Source organism: Fusarium solani (genome assembly GCF_023522795.1).
Source record: "Fusarium solani strain SB1 chromosome Unknown bctg00000006, whole genome shotgun sequence".
NCBI classification, from domain to species: Eukaryota; Fungi; Ascomycota; class Sordariomycetes; order Hypocreales; family Nectriaceae; genus Fusarium; species Fusarium solani.
This window is the reverse complement of record NW_027072151.1, coordinates 1556585-1573535: the sequence shown is the minus strand read 5'-3', so window position 1 is coordinate 1573535 and position 16951 is coordinate 1556585. Positions and strand designations below refer to the sequence as shown.

Here is a 16951-nt window from a genome sequence, read left to right as displayed (position 1 = left end):
TTCCCATTGTCAGTGTTTCGTGAACGGTCGTAAACCCAATTAAACAACAACAAAACTCCTAATCCCCAAAGTAAACCCAGTCGTAGAAGTATTTCTGCCTCAGCAGAATTGAATCTTGGGCACAGCCAGCTGTTCTCTTCCGGCTGATCTGTCCATTGCGTCATATGTGCTCTTTCGCTTCTTGGGGCTTACTGGAGCTGGTGGTGTAACCATCTCAAGAGGGGTGCTCGGAATAGAACAAGATTCGTCAACGAGAAACTTGGAGTTCGATCTCTGAAGCTCCAGGAGGACGTTCTCGCGATGGAAATGGTTGACAGACCGCGGTAGGTGTCTGGCTAATCCAGGCAGTGGATGCAGTTCTGTGCCATGGACCTTGATCCTGGGGATTCTCTTGCGCTTTGCTCCGACCTCGGCATGTCTTGGATGTTCCGGCTTGAGGAACCCATGCCAAGGAGGCTGCGGATGCTCCGACTTGATATCTTTCTTCCTCATCCCGTTGGGGCTGGTACCCGTTGAACGTGATGACGCAGTTGGCACCGCAAAAGGCGACGAGACTTTATCATCCATGCTGTCAACACCTCGTTGGACAAGGTCTTCTTCATCAACTATGGTCGAGTTGTCGGCTTGTCTCTTGCTTCGCACTGGCGTTCCCGTAAAATACTGACTGGAAGATCCGGGCTCTCTTGTCGGCGTCGGTGGGCCAGACTTGACCAGGCATGGCAGCTCCCAAGGCATTGGCTTTAGCTTGTCCTGGGGCTTCCAGTAGGACATGATTCTCTTGTCAAGCAGTCGAAAGAACTTGAGATGCTTCGCTGGAGTACACATCCATTCGTGCTCTTGCGCGTCATTGGCCGTCATTCTCTGCGAGGGGTCTCTCTGGAGACACATCCAGACAAAGTCGTATGCATCCAACGACGGTCGGCGCGGCAAGCTGTGGAAGAGAACTCGGATGTATTGCTCAATCTCGTCGTCATCCATTCGATTGAGGTCTGCGTCATGGCGTTCAGCTGTAAGGAGGATGGTAGTCACGACTCCCAATGACCAGATATCAACCGCCGACGTGTGAGATTGCCCGCTTCGCGTGAACTCCCTATATGCTATCAGATACCAACTCTCTTCGCCAGTTGATGCAATGAACTCACGGTGCCTGGTATGCTGTCGTTCCAGCATTGGTTGTCATCCTGTTGCAGTGATGGATAGCCGAAATACCAAAATCGGAGAGCATAACCCGATGGTATGCAATCTTGGGAGAATATGCCAAGAGAATGTTCTCCGGTTTGAGGTCGCGATGGACGATGCCTTTCTCATGAAGGTAGCAAAGTCCACGAACCACCTGGCGAATAATGATTCGTGCGTCAAACTCTTTGGCTGTCCCATGGCGAAACAAGAAGGACATGAGATCGCCCCCGGAGGCAAGTTCCGTGAAGGTATAGCTATTTTTGTGAGATCAGTGATGCCTTGGTAGGTACAGCATTACCTACAGTGTATGCGGAGAAGTGATGGCATCGACATATGGCAGAATGTTGGGCTATGTCAAGTTAGCAATGCGGCTTGTTCGTAAGGAAGAATGGGTGCTTACATGTCGCAGCTGTCGCAAGATGTCGGCCTCTTGGAACTTGCGTCGAATGTCTTCTTGAGCATTCTTTCCTTGAATCTTATCGAGATTGACGATTTTGCAGACCAATTGCTTCCCAGTCGAGACTTCGTTGGCCAAGCAGACGGCAGCTTCTGCCCCTTGGCCGAGACGGCGTTCAGTGACTTGGTACCTGTGCGCAAACAACTACGACCACCGTGTCAGGCGAGGGTTTCACGAGAGATATCCAATACAACATACCTCGCACTCCTCAAGTTGCAGGCTGGTCAGTTCATGGCGGGGAGGGGCATGTTCTTGAACGACTGTGAACTTCTAGTAAGGTCGAATCTCGATGACATCGCCGTCCTGCAGCAGATATCCAGCGGTAATCTCTGGACCACGACCAATGAGCTGATCGTTGACGAATGTGCCATTGGATGACTTTCTATCGCGAACGTAAATGTGGTTGACGGTTGGTTCGTACTCGATGACATAGACTTCACAGTGGTTTCGAGAGACCATCAAGTCAGCATCATCGTCGATCGCCAACGTGCTGCCGACGTGAGTAAGAATCCATCAGATGCCTTGAACAGAATCTCACTTTAAATTAGGGTCTCGCCCAATTTTGAAGATCTCTTTGTGCCAGAGTGGAAGCAGTACTATGAAGCTAGTTAGAAGGAGCCACTCGAGGTGGAGAAGGGCAGTTCGTGAGGTGGGAAAAAAGACATACTCTGAGATTGATGGCTGCTTCGGCCGTCTACGAGATGAAGGTAGGCAGCTGGAGAGCCCGGTGATGGCGCTCGATTCTGGTGTTCGTAGTCCATGTTGAGTCTCACAAGTCTCAATGTCGATCCATCGAGCCGTGTAAGTGGCCTGCAGGGGTTGTTGAAGGAGGAGAATCCGTCTCGCAGGCAGAGAAGAGCGAGGTCGAGATGAGAGTTGGCCCTTTGCAGCCTGCGGGCGAGAATAAGCCCTTCAATTGAGGTCCCGTTCGATTGTCCCCAACTCTCTCGATCCCGATTCAGATAATTGTTCCTTCCCTTCTTGCCTCGAAGCAGGCTGCACTGTGCGCATTACAGTGCGTATCACCCAACACTGTGCATTTGTCACTGTCTGCACCCAGAAATGTGGTGGTGCTTCCCCACGTGACCACGAGGGGTTGTGTGCCCTACCTATGACCTCCCAAAAGCTCTTGAAATCTCCCCGCGCAGCACCAGAAGTTGTTCCTCATCCCACCACGATTCTCATCCACGAAAGAGTAAGTACACGCGACCCCGGCCCAAGCTGGTCTTGGGACAGGTACTGAGTCATGCTCATTGCCGTCCTAAGCTACTTGCTTGCGCCGATGCGCATTTGCACTTCAGCTGCTAACAGTCTGCGACAGCATCGTCGATCAAGATGAGAGCCAAATGGAGAAAGAAGCGGGTTCGCCGCCTTAAGCGCAAGAGAAGAAAGATGAGAGCTCGATCGTGAGTTTTCCTCCTGCCGCCGCCGATGCGATGCGCATTACTGACTATTCCCTTACAGCAAGTAAACAACTCGCACTTCAACCTGACTCGACCCATCTCTCATGATGTTACGACTTCACGCGCCTGAACGATACCAGCAGCCGAAGCTGGGCGCTCACCGTCCGCGACGCCTTTGGGATCTCCCCGCGACCAACGGAGCTGGGATTTGACTTTGGGATCTACGTCAGGGTGGCAGAACCCCGCACAAGAGCGGTTGTTGGCGGTCACATGGGACATTACGACGGATGGGAACTTGACAATTGGACGGTCGGGAACAAAGGCGGTGTTTAGGGTCGAACCATCAACATGCTCGCAAAGACGATGCACTGAACGTGAATGAACGTTAAATGAAAAAGGACGAAAAATACCTTCCAATGTGTGTGCTTCGTGCTCTGTGTTTGTGCCCTCGTGACGTAGATCCAAGCTCCAAGCTCCAAGCTCGGCGTTTTAGCTTGATGCGGCCGAGCTTTGTGTTCTGCCCAGGAACCTGTCTGTGAATGTCTGCAATGTCCAAACGACTCGGTGGACTCGAATTGACTGTCTGTATCATTATTCGAGAGTCAACCCTGTGTTTGGTGTTGAGCATCAGCTCAGATGGTTCGACGTCACACAGACTCGCACCACCAGCGCAACTCGCGAGGTTGGTGGGGCGCACTCGAAGCTGCAGCATACAGCGGCTCACAGATTCAATTCCCATCCCGCTACGATGAATTGAATGAAGGGATATCCGGATTTTTGGATAGAATCGTAGAGTACACAGATTCGATGGAAACAATTGACACGCCCGTCTACAATCGCATTTTCAAATTCACCGTATTGCGTATTGCCTGCCATTGACTTCCTTCCATTTGGGTGCTGCTCTCAGCTGTCACCGCCTTCACCTCTGCCGGTTAAACAGCGGGCTCCCCGTTTTCTGCCGCCCGCCCAAATTTTTTTGATCTCCAGCCAAACTCCATCCCACCTCTGGGAGATCAAATCCTCCAGCGATGAGTCAAGTCGGCACAATTGACCTGACCATGGCCTCGGAAAGCAACAAGAAGCGCAAGAGGAGCGGCGAGTCCGCGGCCAAGCCCAAGAAGAAGGTCGCCATCGATGCGCCTCCCTCGTCAGCTACCGTCTCCTCCGTCCTCCGACCCAAGTTCTGCCCACCCGTCATAGGTACTAACCACCGCCATCCCGAGATCAAGAGCAGCGCAGTACTAATTGGTCCTCGATAGCTACCATCCCGGGCTTCGAATTACCGAAAAATACTCCCTTTCACTCCTATGCGCCCAAGAATGGCGCCAAGTCAAAAACGAAGCAGCCCAAGTCTGCCGGCGAGAAGGAGTTTCTGCTGCACTCGACGGCGCATCGCAGTCTCGACTACACGGCCAAGGCGGAGGGTTCTAGGGGCAGCAAGCCTGCGCTGAACCACTTCCTCGGCATCTATGATCCCAAGACCGGCAAGCTCCAGGTGGTGGAGGCCAAGAAGATGACGGTTCGAGGCGCTGTGCGCGCGAAGCAGGCCTCGGCCGCTGCTACGGGCGAGCGCGATGCTAAACAGGTATGTCATGATGCGAGTTTGCTAATGGCGCATTTTGCTGACTTGGCACAGACTATGATGGAGCTCAAGACAGATCTCGGCCAGACATTTGGTACTAAGAAGGCCAAGAAGGCCATCCAGGAGAACGTCCTCAACGCCATCGCGCCTCGGAAGAAGGCGGGAGATTCGCCCACCAAGATCGACGCGGCAGCTCGCGCCATGCTCAGCTCGGTCGGAGAAGTCACATCGACCATGGCGTCGCGAGAAGAGCTGCAGGCTGTGGTGGACGAGGCCAAGCCCGTGCCCGTTGCCAACGTGGACGCGACCGAGATCCAAGACGTCTACGACCCCAAGAAGATTATCGGCGCCGACATCCTCAACCTTGTGCCCGTCCGCGAATGGCAGGAGAAGGTGCAACACAAGGAGAGCATCCAGGTGCCCTCGCGCTTTGTTGCAGCGCGCGTCAACCGGGTGGCTGGTAACGAGGAGGCCGTGACACGACTCCGCGTGCTACGCTACTTCTTCTTCGTCCTCCTCTTCTACCTCCACAGCAAGCCCGGCAAGGCGAGAGGTACCCGAAGTATACCACCCCGTGAGAAGCTCAGAGAGTTTCTGGCGCCAGCGCCCGAGGCCGTCATCGAGAGCATCCGGCGCAAGTTCTCGGACCGGGGCGAGATGCGCAAGTTCCACATAGACCTGCTGATGACGCACTGCTGCGTCTTTGCCTGCATCGTCGACAACTTTGAGGTGGACACGCAGAACCTGCGCGACGACCTCAAGATTGACCAAAAGACTATGAACGGCTACTTCCACGAGATCGGCGGCCGCGTCAAGCCCGTGAGCAACAAGGACACCAAGACGACGGTCCACGTTGCGCGACTTACCCTGCCTCTCAACTTCCCCAAGCAGAGGCACATTGCTCCCAAGCGCCGTTAGGAATTCTCTGCAAAGGTTTATGTGAACGCTGGGTGGTGAGGGGTGGTGTAGAGGGAGATGAGGGGGTCTTGATGGCGGTTTGCTCTTGATGAAGATAGAAAAATTGCATGCTCGGGCTTGCCTTGAGGGCGTGCCTTTGGTCAATGGAGTTGGTTGTGTGATTTGGAAGACAATTAATGCCTTTATTCGAAGCTCTCGAGATGTGGTATCTAAGGATTGTTCCTCTTACTTCAGTGACCTTCCTCACCGTGGCACTCCCGGCTCAGGATCCACAACAGGCCGAGGCTCCTCGGTGCGGATTGTGGGGAATCCTTGTCCGGGTGTCATTGAGCGAGACCCCATGTTCCGTTACCCTACAGATAAAGAGAGAACTGAGTAAGACTCTTGTTGATGACCCGTCTTCCATTCAATCTCACTCATTCCATCTCTACATTGTCATCCTTCAGCTTCAGTATCGATCTTGTTTCTTGTTAGTCAAGATGTCGACCGAATCCATCATCACACTCGAGTATCGCGGCCGCGTTGCCGTCTTGACTATCGACAATGCGAGCAAGCTTAATGCCATGACGGGAGCTCATTACTATGATCTTGCCCAAAAGATGCGAGAGGTTGCAACCCATGACGAGGTGTTTATCACCGTCATCCTAGCCAAGGGCCGTTTCTTTTCCGCGTAGGTGCTCTTCAAGTTAAACTATCACAGCTTCTTCAAAGCTAACACAACGATAGAGGAGCTGATGTAACATTCACTCGCGAGTCCCCTTCGGGCAAGGACTCGCACAAGACCTGGCTCCAATCCTTTGTCGCCTTCAACCTCAACATCACCCACGCCTTCGCGACGCACCCCAAGGTGCTAGTCGTAGGCCTCAACGGACCCGTCGTGGGCCTCACGGCAGCCCTCGTCGCCCACGCCGACTTCATCTACTGCGCGCCCTCGGCCTTCCTCCTCACACCCTTCTCGTCCATCGGCCTCGTCGCCGAGGGCGGTGCGTCGCGGGCTCTGGTGCTGCGTCTTGGACCTGCCCGCGCGAACGAGGCGTTGTTGATGAGTCGGCGTATCGGGGCTGAACAATTGGAGCGATGTGGATTTGTTAATGAGATTTTTAACGAGGCGGATGATGACAAGTTTAACGAGAGGGTGCTGAAGGAGGTTGACGAGAGGTTGGGTGAGCATCTAGTCGGGGACAGCTTGACTGGAATCAAGAAGCTCATCAAGAGGCCCGAGATGGAACTCATGCACACGCAGAATGTGCACGAGGTGTTTGCCGGTCTCGAGAGGTTCCTGACGGGGGTGCCACAGCAGGAGTTTGCAAAGCTTGCAAGCGGTGCCAAGAGACATAAGCTGTGAGGCTTCTTTGATATATCGTCCTTGTGCGTAGAGTGCGAGTTGGTTGATGAAAGAGAAGGATAGAGTTCTCAAGACTTCATTATATCTACATCTATTATTCGTCCATATCCTATGCGAGCAGACCAAACAACAAATGGGTTCGTTGCCAAAATTCGTTGGCCGATTTGGTGAGTCGTTGTCGTGCTGCCTCATCGTCCAGCTTGGAATGTTTGTACAACTTGTCCTCAAGATCTTGGAGAGCGCTGCTTGTCTCCTCTATACTGCCAATGCATCGCTTCAGGAGAGCAACGTCAAAGAGCCACTGGGTAAAGAGGTCTGCCTTTTGCTCGGGGGTTAGGCCGGGTGCTTGGTCCTTGCTGACATCCTTGGTATCCTCCTCTTTCTCCGTTGCATCTTCCTCCTTTTCTTCCTCGTCGTCGTCATCGTCATCATCATCATTGTACTTGGCAGGCTCCTCCTTGGGTGTGTCCTTAGATGAAACCTCTGTCAGGGCAGCATCCCACATCCCGCAGAGCCGCTGACTCAAATGCTTCTTGAGAACAGACGTAGCGGCCTTGGTCCACAGGTCCACACCCTCTTCTGACATGGTCAACGACAAGGATCGAAGGAACTGGAAGAGCTCTGGCGACGGCTGGTTAGGCAAGGCCGGCTCCCCTTCCCAGAGCGGACGCCCAATCACAACCCGTTGGGAGACCCCATGGGCAGAGAACTCATCTAGTGCAGGCGAGGACACTGCCACTGAGATCTTTTCTTGGAGTGAAGGCACAATGGCCAATCCAAAGGTCTTGATCGACGGGCGTTGAGGCAGCTGATGACGGATGTCTCTGAGAACACGGAGGAAGTACATGGCCACCTTGCCGTTCCGCGCTGACCCAGCCCGTTCGTCCCAGAGCTTCTGGATCTGGTCCTCGAGTTCCTTGAATGACCTGTCCAGAGTTGTGTCGAGCTTCTCCTGCAGCATCTGCGGGTCATCTTTGCTTAGCAGCTTCTGCCTGGATTCGATCGTCTCCTCGTCCTCAATCTCGTCATAGTCGTTGTCCCAGCGCTGCCTCCTGAGCTGCTCCACGACATCCTTGACGTCGTCTATCACATGGTACCATGACTTGTAGCAATGCGCCGCCTTGGATACGGCGTCGTTTCGGCCATACAGTCGGGACACAACCTCCTGAACAAAAGGCGCGGCACCGCCTGCGAGAGCTGCGTCGTAACCTTCCTCGTCCCAGATACTAACGTGCTCATCTGTGATGCCGTCTTTCCATCGTCCCAGAGCTGCGGAAACCTCGGACCCAACTAGACGGAGCTTGCTGACCTTGTTGTCGAGCACAGCTAACATGCGTGCGTTGATGGCATTGCGAAGGGCATCCTGCATCTCGGACGGGTCAATGCCTCGTGCCTTTGCGCCATCTCGAATCCAGAGTTCCAAAACATTTGTTCGCAGTTCCATGATCATCTTGAACTCCGACATCATGTCCAAGGTCTTCTTGAGCCCATCAAGCAACACCTCGGACCCCTTCTCGGACCAGGCCGATAGCATATCTCGGGCATGGCTGCCATCAAGATCGTCGTGCCGAATGTAAGGTGTAAAGTATTGGATTTCTTCGCCACACCAGCGCTCGTAGACGTCCAACCGTAGACCTTCAAGTCGCTTCAGACTGGGATCAGCCAAGAGAGGATTGTTCTTGAGCCCAGCCAAGGCTAACGAGAGCCTTCCTGGCACCAGAGCCTGGACATCCAATAGTGTTCTGGAGTAGAGCTTGAGACTCTGAATGACATCGTCGGCGCTTCTCTTGCGGTTGCTCTCCTCCACCTGGAATGAAAGCGCCATGGCCTCGCCTCTCACATGGAGGAAATGCCGTAGCACATCTCTTGCTCCAGAGCTGGTTGCCAGGCTGTAGGCACAGAGTGCTTTCTGCACATCCTCCCTCTCTGTCTCATCACCCGCCCTCTCGAAGACTTTCTCAACGTTTCTCAGGAGCCTTCGTCGTAGCTTGCTGATGGATGCCTTTGCCGTCTCGATAGCACGAAGGCTGCTCGCATCGGTTGCATCTTCCGAAAGATTCTTGATCAAAAGTCGACTGAGAACAAGAACTTTGGCTGATAGCACCAGTCTATCTCCCTTCTTGACGTTGTCGCCAAACCCGCCTCCACCCTTCAGTATTCGCCCAACAACCAGGACGCAGGCGTCAAGCAGACGCAGTCGCGCAGCAATAGACGCTTCTGAATTGTTCTCCCTAGCCACAAACTTGGAAAGACCTGTCGCTTTGGCACCGATTATAGCTCTCCCGCAACGACCACCCATCTTGCCTAGCAGCTCCTGGACGACATCGTTGTCGTCACGCATGTGGACGATGGTGTCAGCCGTGCCTAGGAGATCGCGGTACGAGCTTCCGACCTGCGTACGCAAACGGGTAGACTTCTCTTCGATAGCGACATGGAGGTTCTTGTGAATAGCGCGGATCTGGGGGAGGGTGTGGTTCGTCGAGAAGATCTGTGAGGTCGAGGTGAGCTTGGAAGGGTCGAGGTCGGCCATTTTCGGTTCGTAGCTCGCGAGAGCGGTAATGATGGAATCGCTCTGTGTTACCTGTTCGCAGGCATCGAGTAGGGGTTACTCGCACTAATTAGTGCCAAGTTGCTGTGGGTGAAGGTGGGATGTTGCAGGTTGCTAAAGGGAAGCTCACCATCAAGCAACGCAGCTGCAACGTGGAGTTTGGCGGGGGGCCGACTACGCACGCACACCCGACCCGCCCTCGATAATCAGGGGCAGGGACTTACACGACAACCTCTCCATCCATATCACAGGAACAACCAAGTATTTGTGAAATAAGACCCAATAATTAACGCTATTAACAAATTTTCCAATGCATTCAAATCTATAGTCTTGTGCTCTTGATAACCGCCGTGTTGATACCCGACAGCTCTCCCTGGTATCCTCCCTTGGGCTCGCCACCTTGCCAGATGGGCTTCATGCTCTTGAGCTTCTTCTGCTTGGCCTCGTACTGCTTGCGCTTCTTGACTCTGGGGTTCCTGACGTCCTTGCTGCGCTTTGGTGCCAATCCCTTGTTCTTCTCGATGGCATACGTGATCTTGCGCTTGCCGTCCTCGCCAATCTCCTCCGTCTCTACCACCCGGTCCGCCTTGCTGGCAGCAGCATATGCTGCATAACGCTCGGCCTTCTCCTCCTTGTTCTTCTTGGACTTGTGCGCTACCATGTCGTAGTACTCGTCCTCGTCGTTGCGGACAGCCTTGGCGGTTGTAGCATCCTCATCGTCGCTGTTGTCATCCAGGTCTGCACCCATCTTGGAGTTCTTCTGTCCACGCTTCTCCGCCTCGGCATTGAGACGTGCTTGGCGATCTCGAAGACGCTCGCGATGAGGAATATCCATATCACCACCAGCATCCCTGCCAGCGCCGGCACGCTTGTTCGCCTTCTGCACAATCTGAGAGGTGTAGAACTTGAGACTCTTCTTGCGGGCCGCCTTGTCGGCCGCTGTCCGCTCGTCGAGGGCGTCCTCCTCTCCAAAGTCCGAGTTGTCATCATTCTTGTCCTCGACCTCGGCCTTCTTCTGTTTCTTGGACTTCTTGCCAGGAAGAGGTAGGTCGTACAGATCAGCAACCGCAGCCTCTCCAGCCTTAGCCTTCTCGAGCTTCTTTGCCAACTTCTCAGCAGCGGCCTTTTCTTGCTTCGATGTCTTCTTGCTTTTCTTCGGCTTCTTGCTAGCCTCACCATTGATGCTCTGCAAGAAACCTTCCTCAGCTATTTCTGAAATGACATCGTCCTCGATAGTCTTGGTGGACTTCATGTCCTTGACTCTCTGCCAAGCCTCGCGGCAGCTGATCAGCGTCTCCATGACCTCGTGGTCCCGTAGTTCTGCGGGATCTAGTGTCTTCTGCGCCTTGGAGGCATCTCTTGCAGGGGATGTCAGGATGGCAAAATAGCTGGCCAGAGCGGCGACATAGCACCCGAGTACCCAGTATTTGATTGCCTCGAGCGATTGCCCTGACAAACCCTGAGCTGCCTTTTGAAGCTCCGACAATTCAGGTTGAAGCGCTTGGAACTCCTTGACGAGATGTTCGAATTCGGGGTAGCGGTTCTTGAGTAGGGTATATCGCTCTTCGGGGCCCATGTCATCAGTGACCTCAACCTCCTTGAGGACTTCAGTGACAGTTTCTTCACCACCATCTACTTCTGCACCCTCAGCTAGCCATTCGTCGCCATCGAAGATAAAGTCCTCCTCGGCCATCTTGGAGAGCTTCTTCTGCTGAAGTCGCTTGGCCTCGACCTCTTCCTCGAGGGCGTCGGCCTCGGTCTCGATGTTGTCGGCATTGTAGTATTCGTTTTTCGAAGAACCCCACCAACCAGAGTCTCCCTCTTCTCCATCTTGGCTTCCCTCTTCTTCTTCTTCAGAGGCCGCGCCCTTGGAGGCAGACCCCTTGGTTTTGCGTGGTCGCTCATCGTCGTCGTCTTCCGAATCCTCGTAACCCAAGATCTCCTCGTCGGACAACTCAATGTCCTCGTCATCGTCTTGTTTTCTTCGGCGCTTCGAGTTGGGTCCATCCTCCAGCAGAATCTGATCTCGGTTCATGAAGTATTCGTCCTCGGAATCGGCAACATCTTCGAAGGTGGTGATGGGACCAAGGCGCGCATCGGCAGCGTCAAGCTCCTTGGGCCCGGAGGGCGCATCGCTTTGTCTCGACTTTCTCTTCTTGGCCATTGTGGCGAAACGCCTACAAAAGGCAACTTTGGTCAAGAGGTTGAGGGACAACAAAGAATTTGATGCTCCAGTTTCAACCAGTTCAGCCGCCGTCGCAGTCGTCGCAGCACTTTTTCCGTTTGGAAATTTTTAGTCTGACGATAAGATAAGGTTAGCATCACTAGCCACGATATCCCTGTCCTACATCAGCCACAACTTGCGGCAGGAAATATGGCACGTGATACCCGCGTGCCAGAGACCAGCCCCCACCTCCACCTAACCGAGAGCGGAGGAGCCAGAGCTCAGATGACCCATAACAGTACGGCGATGTCTCGGAGAGAGACAGTCAACTGTACATACACAGCGCCCCGCTTACCTTGGGCAAATGTAATGGAGCGAGAGTCGTTGTTGAAGATGAGGCAATGTATTCCCTACCTATGGAGTACGAGGTCTTACATGGCATACCTTGAACTGGACGCCACCCGACGTCCCTTCTGACTTCTGTCTGACCCCACCCCGCCCGAAACGCTACACAAGACCAGGGACGCGTGTAGGTGCGCTTATCACGAACAAGATCGCGAGTCATGGGAGAGCAGAGAGGCATTTGACGTCAGATCGCCTTATTTCAGTGGAGATTGGGGATTCGAGTCGGCGTTGCGTTATCAACCAAGACATGCGGTCTCAACCCGGGAAGAGAGTCAACACTGAGTCAAGAATTGAAGATCTGTCACCACTACGTCAATTGTCGCACAGGGAGAAAAAACGTGGTGCGTGTGGATGTGTGCCTTGCAGTGGATTGAACGGTTGAGAACCTTCCTCGCTGGTCGGAGCTTGCCCGATAACCATTCCCGAGAGTGGAGGATTTGAGACCTGGGCTTCAGGGTCCTCAAGCTGCAACGGCGCATCGAGCGCCAAAATTACAGTGGAGGAGCCATCAACTGGCCCAGCCAAAGGGCGCGCTGAGCAATGACGAAATGCCCCCAGATTTGGCACCAGAGGTACTTTTGAGCTCAGCGAGAGTCTGCAGGAGGCCGATGTACTCCGAGGCCATGACATGGGCATGGGCATGGGCATGGGCATGGGTGTTGGTTTCATACCTGCCATTCATTCCCTTGTCTCTCTACTTCGCTTCATCACATCTCCCTTTGAATTCGCTTCATTGGCGTTCCTCTCCCTCCTCGGCCTCGTTGAAGAGTGTCTGAGAGACCTCTTTTGCCCTACAAGGTGCGACAGACGAGCAACCGAGATCTCACGTTGTGTGCTTTACCTAGAAGAGGACCGTTCAAAAGGCCCAGGACCGCGGTCTTAGAGCTGTCCTCCTGAGACACTGTGGCTCTCGATAAACTCGAGTCGACTCGGCCGAATCATCCCCGAGCAGGTTGCCATCCACAGACGGGCACAGAACCGTTACAAACCTTGGTCGACGATACTTGGGTGTACCTATTTATTCAACAACAACAATACCTACAAACCTCGCACTCTTTTCCTCGTCGATCTCCCCGTCTGTCCCTCCATCCTGCGATTCTCCCCGCGATCCCGATACCGAGCCACGCTTGGCGCCTCCACGCGCGCACGCCCATTAAAGGTCACCTGGACCCTGAAGGTGACGGTGTGCCAACTGACGAACCATCGAGGCCCCAGCAAGACACTGACGGGCGTCGAAATCAAAGGCTTGGATCAGACTTTGCCCCTTCTCTCGGATTATTCTTTCTTGTTCTGATTTCTCTGTTTTGTTGCTTCTTGGGTGGTGCTGTTGTGTCGGGCTTTGTTTCTCTGGATCCCAGCTTCGGCGATAATTTAGGCTTACCACCACGGGCGCCCTCCACCTTGGGTTGGTTCTTTTCTCACCATCATGGCAGAAGGCGGGAGTGAGGGCTCTCAGCCGCCTTCCCCACGGTCTGTTCGACGGCCGCATCCTTTGAGTCGGAATCAATCTGTCGGCGAGCCGGACGAACGATCACCGCTTCTCACGACCTCAAGATCACGAGTTCGCATCGCAGGACCAAGCTCGAGTCGGGGCCAAAATCCGTCTCTCTCCAGAGACCAGAGCTACACAGGTTCGCAGAATGACCCTGTCACCGGTACTGGACTTGACTAACCGTCTTTTTATTCTAGGTGGATATCATGGTTCACGACATCACAGCCGACACCCTTCATGGGGCTCGAGAATAATACACGCCCTTTCGGATCGTCATGAGTCCTCCATGGCCGAGTCAAAAGGCACCATTTTCCCCGACGAGCGCGTGTGGTACGATCAATTCACCAGTACCGACTGGGTCCACGACGCCATTGCCGATTCGTATCGTGTCAAGCAGCTGCGAAGTCGAAAGGATGTTTGGGGTCGGGTTCGCATCATATTTGACGGTGCCCAAGGCTGGATACTCAGTGCTCTGAGCGGCTTCATTGTCGCCTTGATGGCTTACACGGTTGATGTTGCCGAATCATCCGTGTTTGATTTCAAGGATGGCTACTGTTCTCGGGCCTGGTATCTCAACAGACAGGTACGTATTGACCTGGTGTTTTGTCCTACGAGGAACACCAGCTTGCTTCGAGACCAACTAGGCTAACTTGAGATTCAGAGGTGCTGCCCGGATGGCGCCTGTGAAGACTGGACAAGCTGGTCTTACACCCTGAACTATCCTTTTGGAGACATCTGGAGCAGCTTCATCATTTACATGGTGTTTGTTGTCATTCTTGCGCTTCTTGCATGCTGGATTGCTCTCTGGACTAAGACGGTCGTGCCTTCGGCCTACCACCTTACGACTCTTGATGAGAACCTAGCTGCCGACGATCCACAACAGACCTATGACGAACCGGGCGGCAGCGAATCTTCTACTCCTCGACCAGTTGCCGACTTGAAGCCGGAAAACCCCCCTATGATTTACTATTCTGCGGCAGGAAGTGGAGTGGCTGAAGTACGTGTCATTCTGAGCGGTTTCGTTCTTCACGGATTCCTCGGTGTCAGGACTCTCTTGATCAAGATGGTTGCCTTGATCCTTAGTGTTGCGTCAGGGATGAGTCTTGGAAAGGAGGGCCCATACGTCCACATGGCTGCTTGTGTGGGCAACATTCTTTGTCGTATCTTTTCAAAATACGACCGGAACGACGGCAAGCGACGAGAGGTCATTTCGGCCGCTGCAGCTGCCGGTGTCGCTGTGGCTTTTGGTGCTCCCCTGGGAGGAGTTCTCTTCGGCCTGGAAGAAGTATCGTACTTTTTCCCGGCCAAGACGCTGTTCAGGACATTCTTCTGCTGCATCGTCGCAGCCTTGTCACTCAAGTTCCTGAACCCATACGGCACTCACAAGATCGTTCTGTTCGAGGTGCGGTACCTTGTTGACTGGGAATATTTCGAGCTTGTCACCTTCATCTTTGTGGGAATCATCGGCGGCGCCGTCGGAGCCCTCTTCATCAAGGCCTCCAAGTACTGGGCTCAGACCTTCCGACGAATCCATGTGATTAAGAAGTTCCCGCTCCTTGAAGTGTTTCTCGTGGCCTTGGTGACAGGCCTGATGAGCTACTGGAATGCCTTGACGAGGCTGCCTGTTGCCGAGCTTCTCCTGAACCTGGCTTCACCCTGCGACGGGTCAGACATGGACTGGGAAGAGCAAACACTCTGTCCCAAGTCAATTGATGACATTCCCCCAATCCTTCTTCACCTGTTTGTGGCGCTCTTGATCAAGGGATTCTTGACAGTTATCACTTTTGGAATCGTAAGTCTTTGCATCGACCAGACAGTTCAAGATCTCTCTAACACGCGTTTTAGAAAGTACCTGCTGGAATCTATGTCCCATCCATGGTCGTAGGAGGCTTGATGGGCAGAATTGTTGGTCATGTTGTACAATGGACTGTGCTCCGAGTCCCTGATTGGGGCGTCTGGGGCAATTGTGCATTCAGCCAGGACGGATCTTGCATCCAACCTGGTGTGTATGGTCTCATTGCGGCCGGTGCTACAATGTGCGGCGTAACGAGATTGTCTGTGACGCTGGCTGTCATTCTGTTCGAGCTCACCGGTAGCCTCGACTATGTGCTGCCATTCTCACTTGCCATTCTTGTGGCAAAGTGGACGGCAGATGCTATCGAGCCCAACAGTATCTATGTAAGTCTTAATTCTTGAGTATGTGGGCTGGTGGAGTAACTGACTGTGATAGGACCTTCTTACGAGCATGAACTCATACCCATTCCTGGATAACAAGCATAAACCGATTTTCACGGAAGATCTCGCAGACATTGTTCCGCGGATCCGACGAGAGCGTCTCATCGACATTACCAACTCGCCTTTGGTGCCTGCAACCAGTCTGCGAGTCAAGCTTGAGCTTCTGCACCGAGCTGGTGAGCTTGATGGAGGTTTGCCCATTGTGCGACATGGTATCCTGGTAGGCTTGATTCCTGTGCCTGATCTAGGATATGCGCTGGATCAGCTGGTGGAAGAAAGTACGGATCTTTGCTTGATGGACCGGATTCCCAGCATTGACGAGGACAACGACGTGTTCGATCCGACTGACTTTACGCCATACATTGATCCCGTGAGTCCTCTTCTGTTCGGTTTCACTTGACTGCTGCTAACATGATTGGAAGGCACCGGTTGCGCTCGATATCAAGTCGCCGATGGATTTGGTTTACGAATTGTTCTCCAAGTTGGGTCTTCGATACATTTGTGTTCTGAAAGACGGCAAATACGCCGGAATGGTAGGTCTTACGCTATGAGCAGTACTCAGTAGTCATGATCATGCAATGGAGGCTGACAAGAAATCACAGACCCACAAGAAGACTTTTGTCAGGTATATGCGCGAGCATGGGAGCGAGTAGCGAGTAACGAACCCTCTGTTGGAGCACCAGCGGTATTGTAAAGATGGAGATACGAAAGATTTGGGTATCGCCCTTTTGGTAATAATGAGATTCTACCAGAACCAGGCTCAGGCTTGGACCTTGGAGAGATGAAGGAGAAGATGATGATGGTTGGGCGCGAGTTTCCTCGGGTACTATTGGCATTGCATTGCATTGGCATCAACATTGGCGATGGCGTTGTCGTTTGAATTTGTCCCAGAAGCATCATTAGCAGGTTGAACTTTGCTTTTTACTGATTGTTCGAGATGATTGACTGTTGACTTTTCTGGATATCATTGTCCGGCACGGGATGGGGCATGACCCAGTGACTGATATCGGCATCGGTGTGGTCTCGCTTGGAACCAGGTTGCTCTAGCCATCAGACGAGAAACGACGAAAGCATCTATGGATGCATGGCTGGCCTTGCTCACGAAGGAGCGAACGAAGCAACCTTTGTATACTAACTAGTCCAGTATGTCAGGTCAAGTGAGACGGCTAGCCACCTCAGACATGAACTCCACGGCCCCCCGCCCCCATCTCCCTCGACCTGCC

At 53.4% G+C, this 16951-nt stretch overlaps 6 protein-coding genes across 6 annotated transcripts; 3 read left to right on the top strand and 3 right to left on the bottom strand.

The window, feature by feature from the left end:
* Positions 1-99: 99 nt before the first annotated feature.
* On the bottom strand, positions 100-2397 carry MRS44_010218 (uncharacterized protein; the record flags this gene model as incomplete). The annotated part of the gene is made up of 8 exons (XM_065620038.1): positions 100-1090; positions 1143-1433; positions 1482-1528; positions 1580-1780; positions 1835-1896; positions 1972-2126; positions 2175-2232; positions 2304-2397. 8 exons carry the CDS (start codon positions 2395-2397, stop codon positions 100-102), a joined length of 1899 nt encoding a protein of 632 aa, XP_065476227.1.
* Positions 2398-4067: 1670 nt separating this feature from the next.
* Positions 4068-5539, top strand: MRS44_010217 (uncharacterized protein; the record flags this gene model as incomplete). Its single annotated transcript, XM_046276491.2, has 3 exons — positions 4068-4239; positions 4299-4624; positions 4676-5539. 3 exons carry the CDS (start codon positions 4068-4070, stop codon positions 5537-5539), a joined length of 1362 nt encoding a protein of 453 aa, XP_046131341.2.
* Positions 5540-6018: 479 nt separating this feature from the next.
* MRS44_010216 (uncharacterized protein) lies at positions 6019-6884 on the top strand (the record flags this gene model as incomplete). Its single annotated transcript, XM_046278605.2, has 2 exons — positions 6019-6209; positions 6266-6884. The coding sequence occupies 2 exons, from the start codon at positions 6019-6021 to the stop codon at positions 6882-6884; spliced, it is 810 nt and encodes a 269-aa protein (XP_046131342.1).
* Positions 6885-6993: 109 nt separating this feature from the next.
* On the bottom strand, positions 6994-9414 carry MRS44_010215 (uncharacterized protein; the record flags this gene model as incomplete). Its single annotated transcript, XM_065620037.1, has 1 exon — positions 6994-9414. The coding sequence occupies one exon, from the start codon at positions 9412-9414 to the stop codon at positions 6994-6996; it is 2421 nt and encodes an 806-aa protein (XP_065476226.1).
* Positions 9415-9754: 340 nt separating this feature from the next.
* Positions 9755-11596, bottom strand: MRS44_010214 (uncharacterized protein; the record flags this gene model as incomplete). Its single annotated transcript, XM_046273910.2, has 1 exon — positions 9755-11596. One exon carries the CDS (start codon positions 11594-11596, stop codon positions 9755-9757), a length of 1842 nt encoding a protein of 613 aa, XP_046131343.2.
* Positions 11597-13427: 1831 nt separating this feature from the next.
* On the top strand, positions 13428-16279 carry MRS44_010213 (uncharacterized protein; the record flags this gene model as incomplete). The annotated part of the gene is made up of 6 exons (XM_046270992.2): positions 13428-13632; positions 13691-14076; positions 14155-15285; positions 15339-15671; positions 15724-16098; positions 16151-16279. The coding sequence occupies 6 exons, from the start codon at positions 13428-13430 to the stop codon at positions 16277-16279; spliced, it is 2559 nt and encodes an 852-aa protein (XP_046131344.2).
* Positions 16280-16951: the final 672 nt, after the last annotated feature.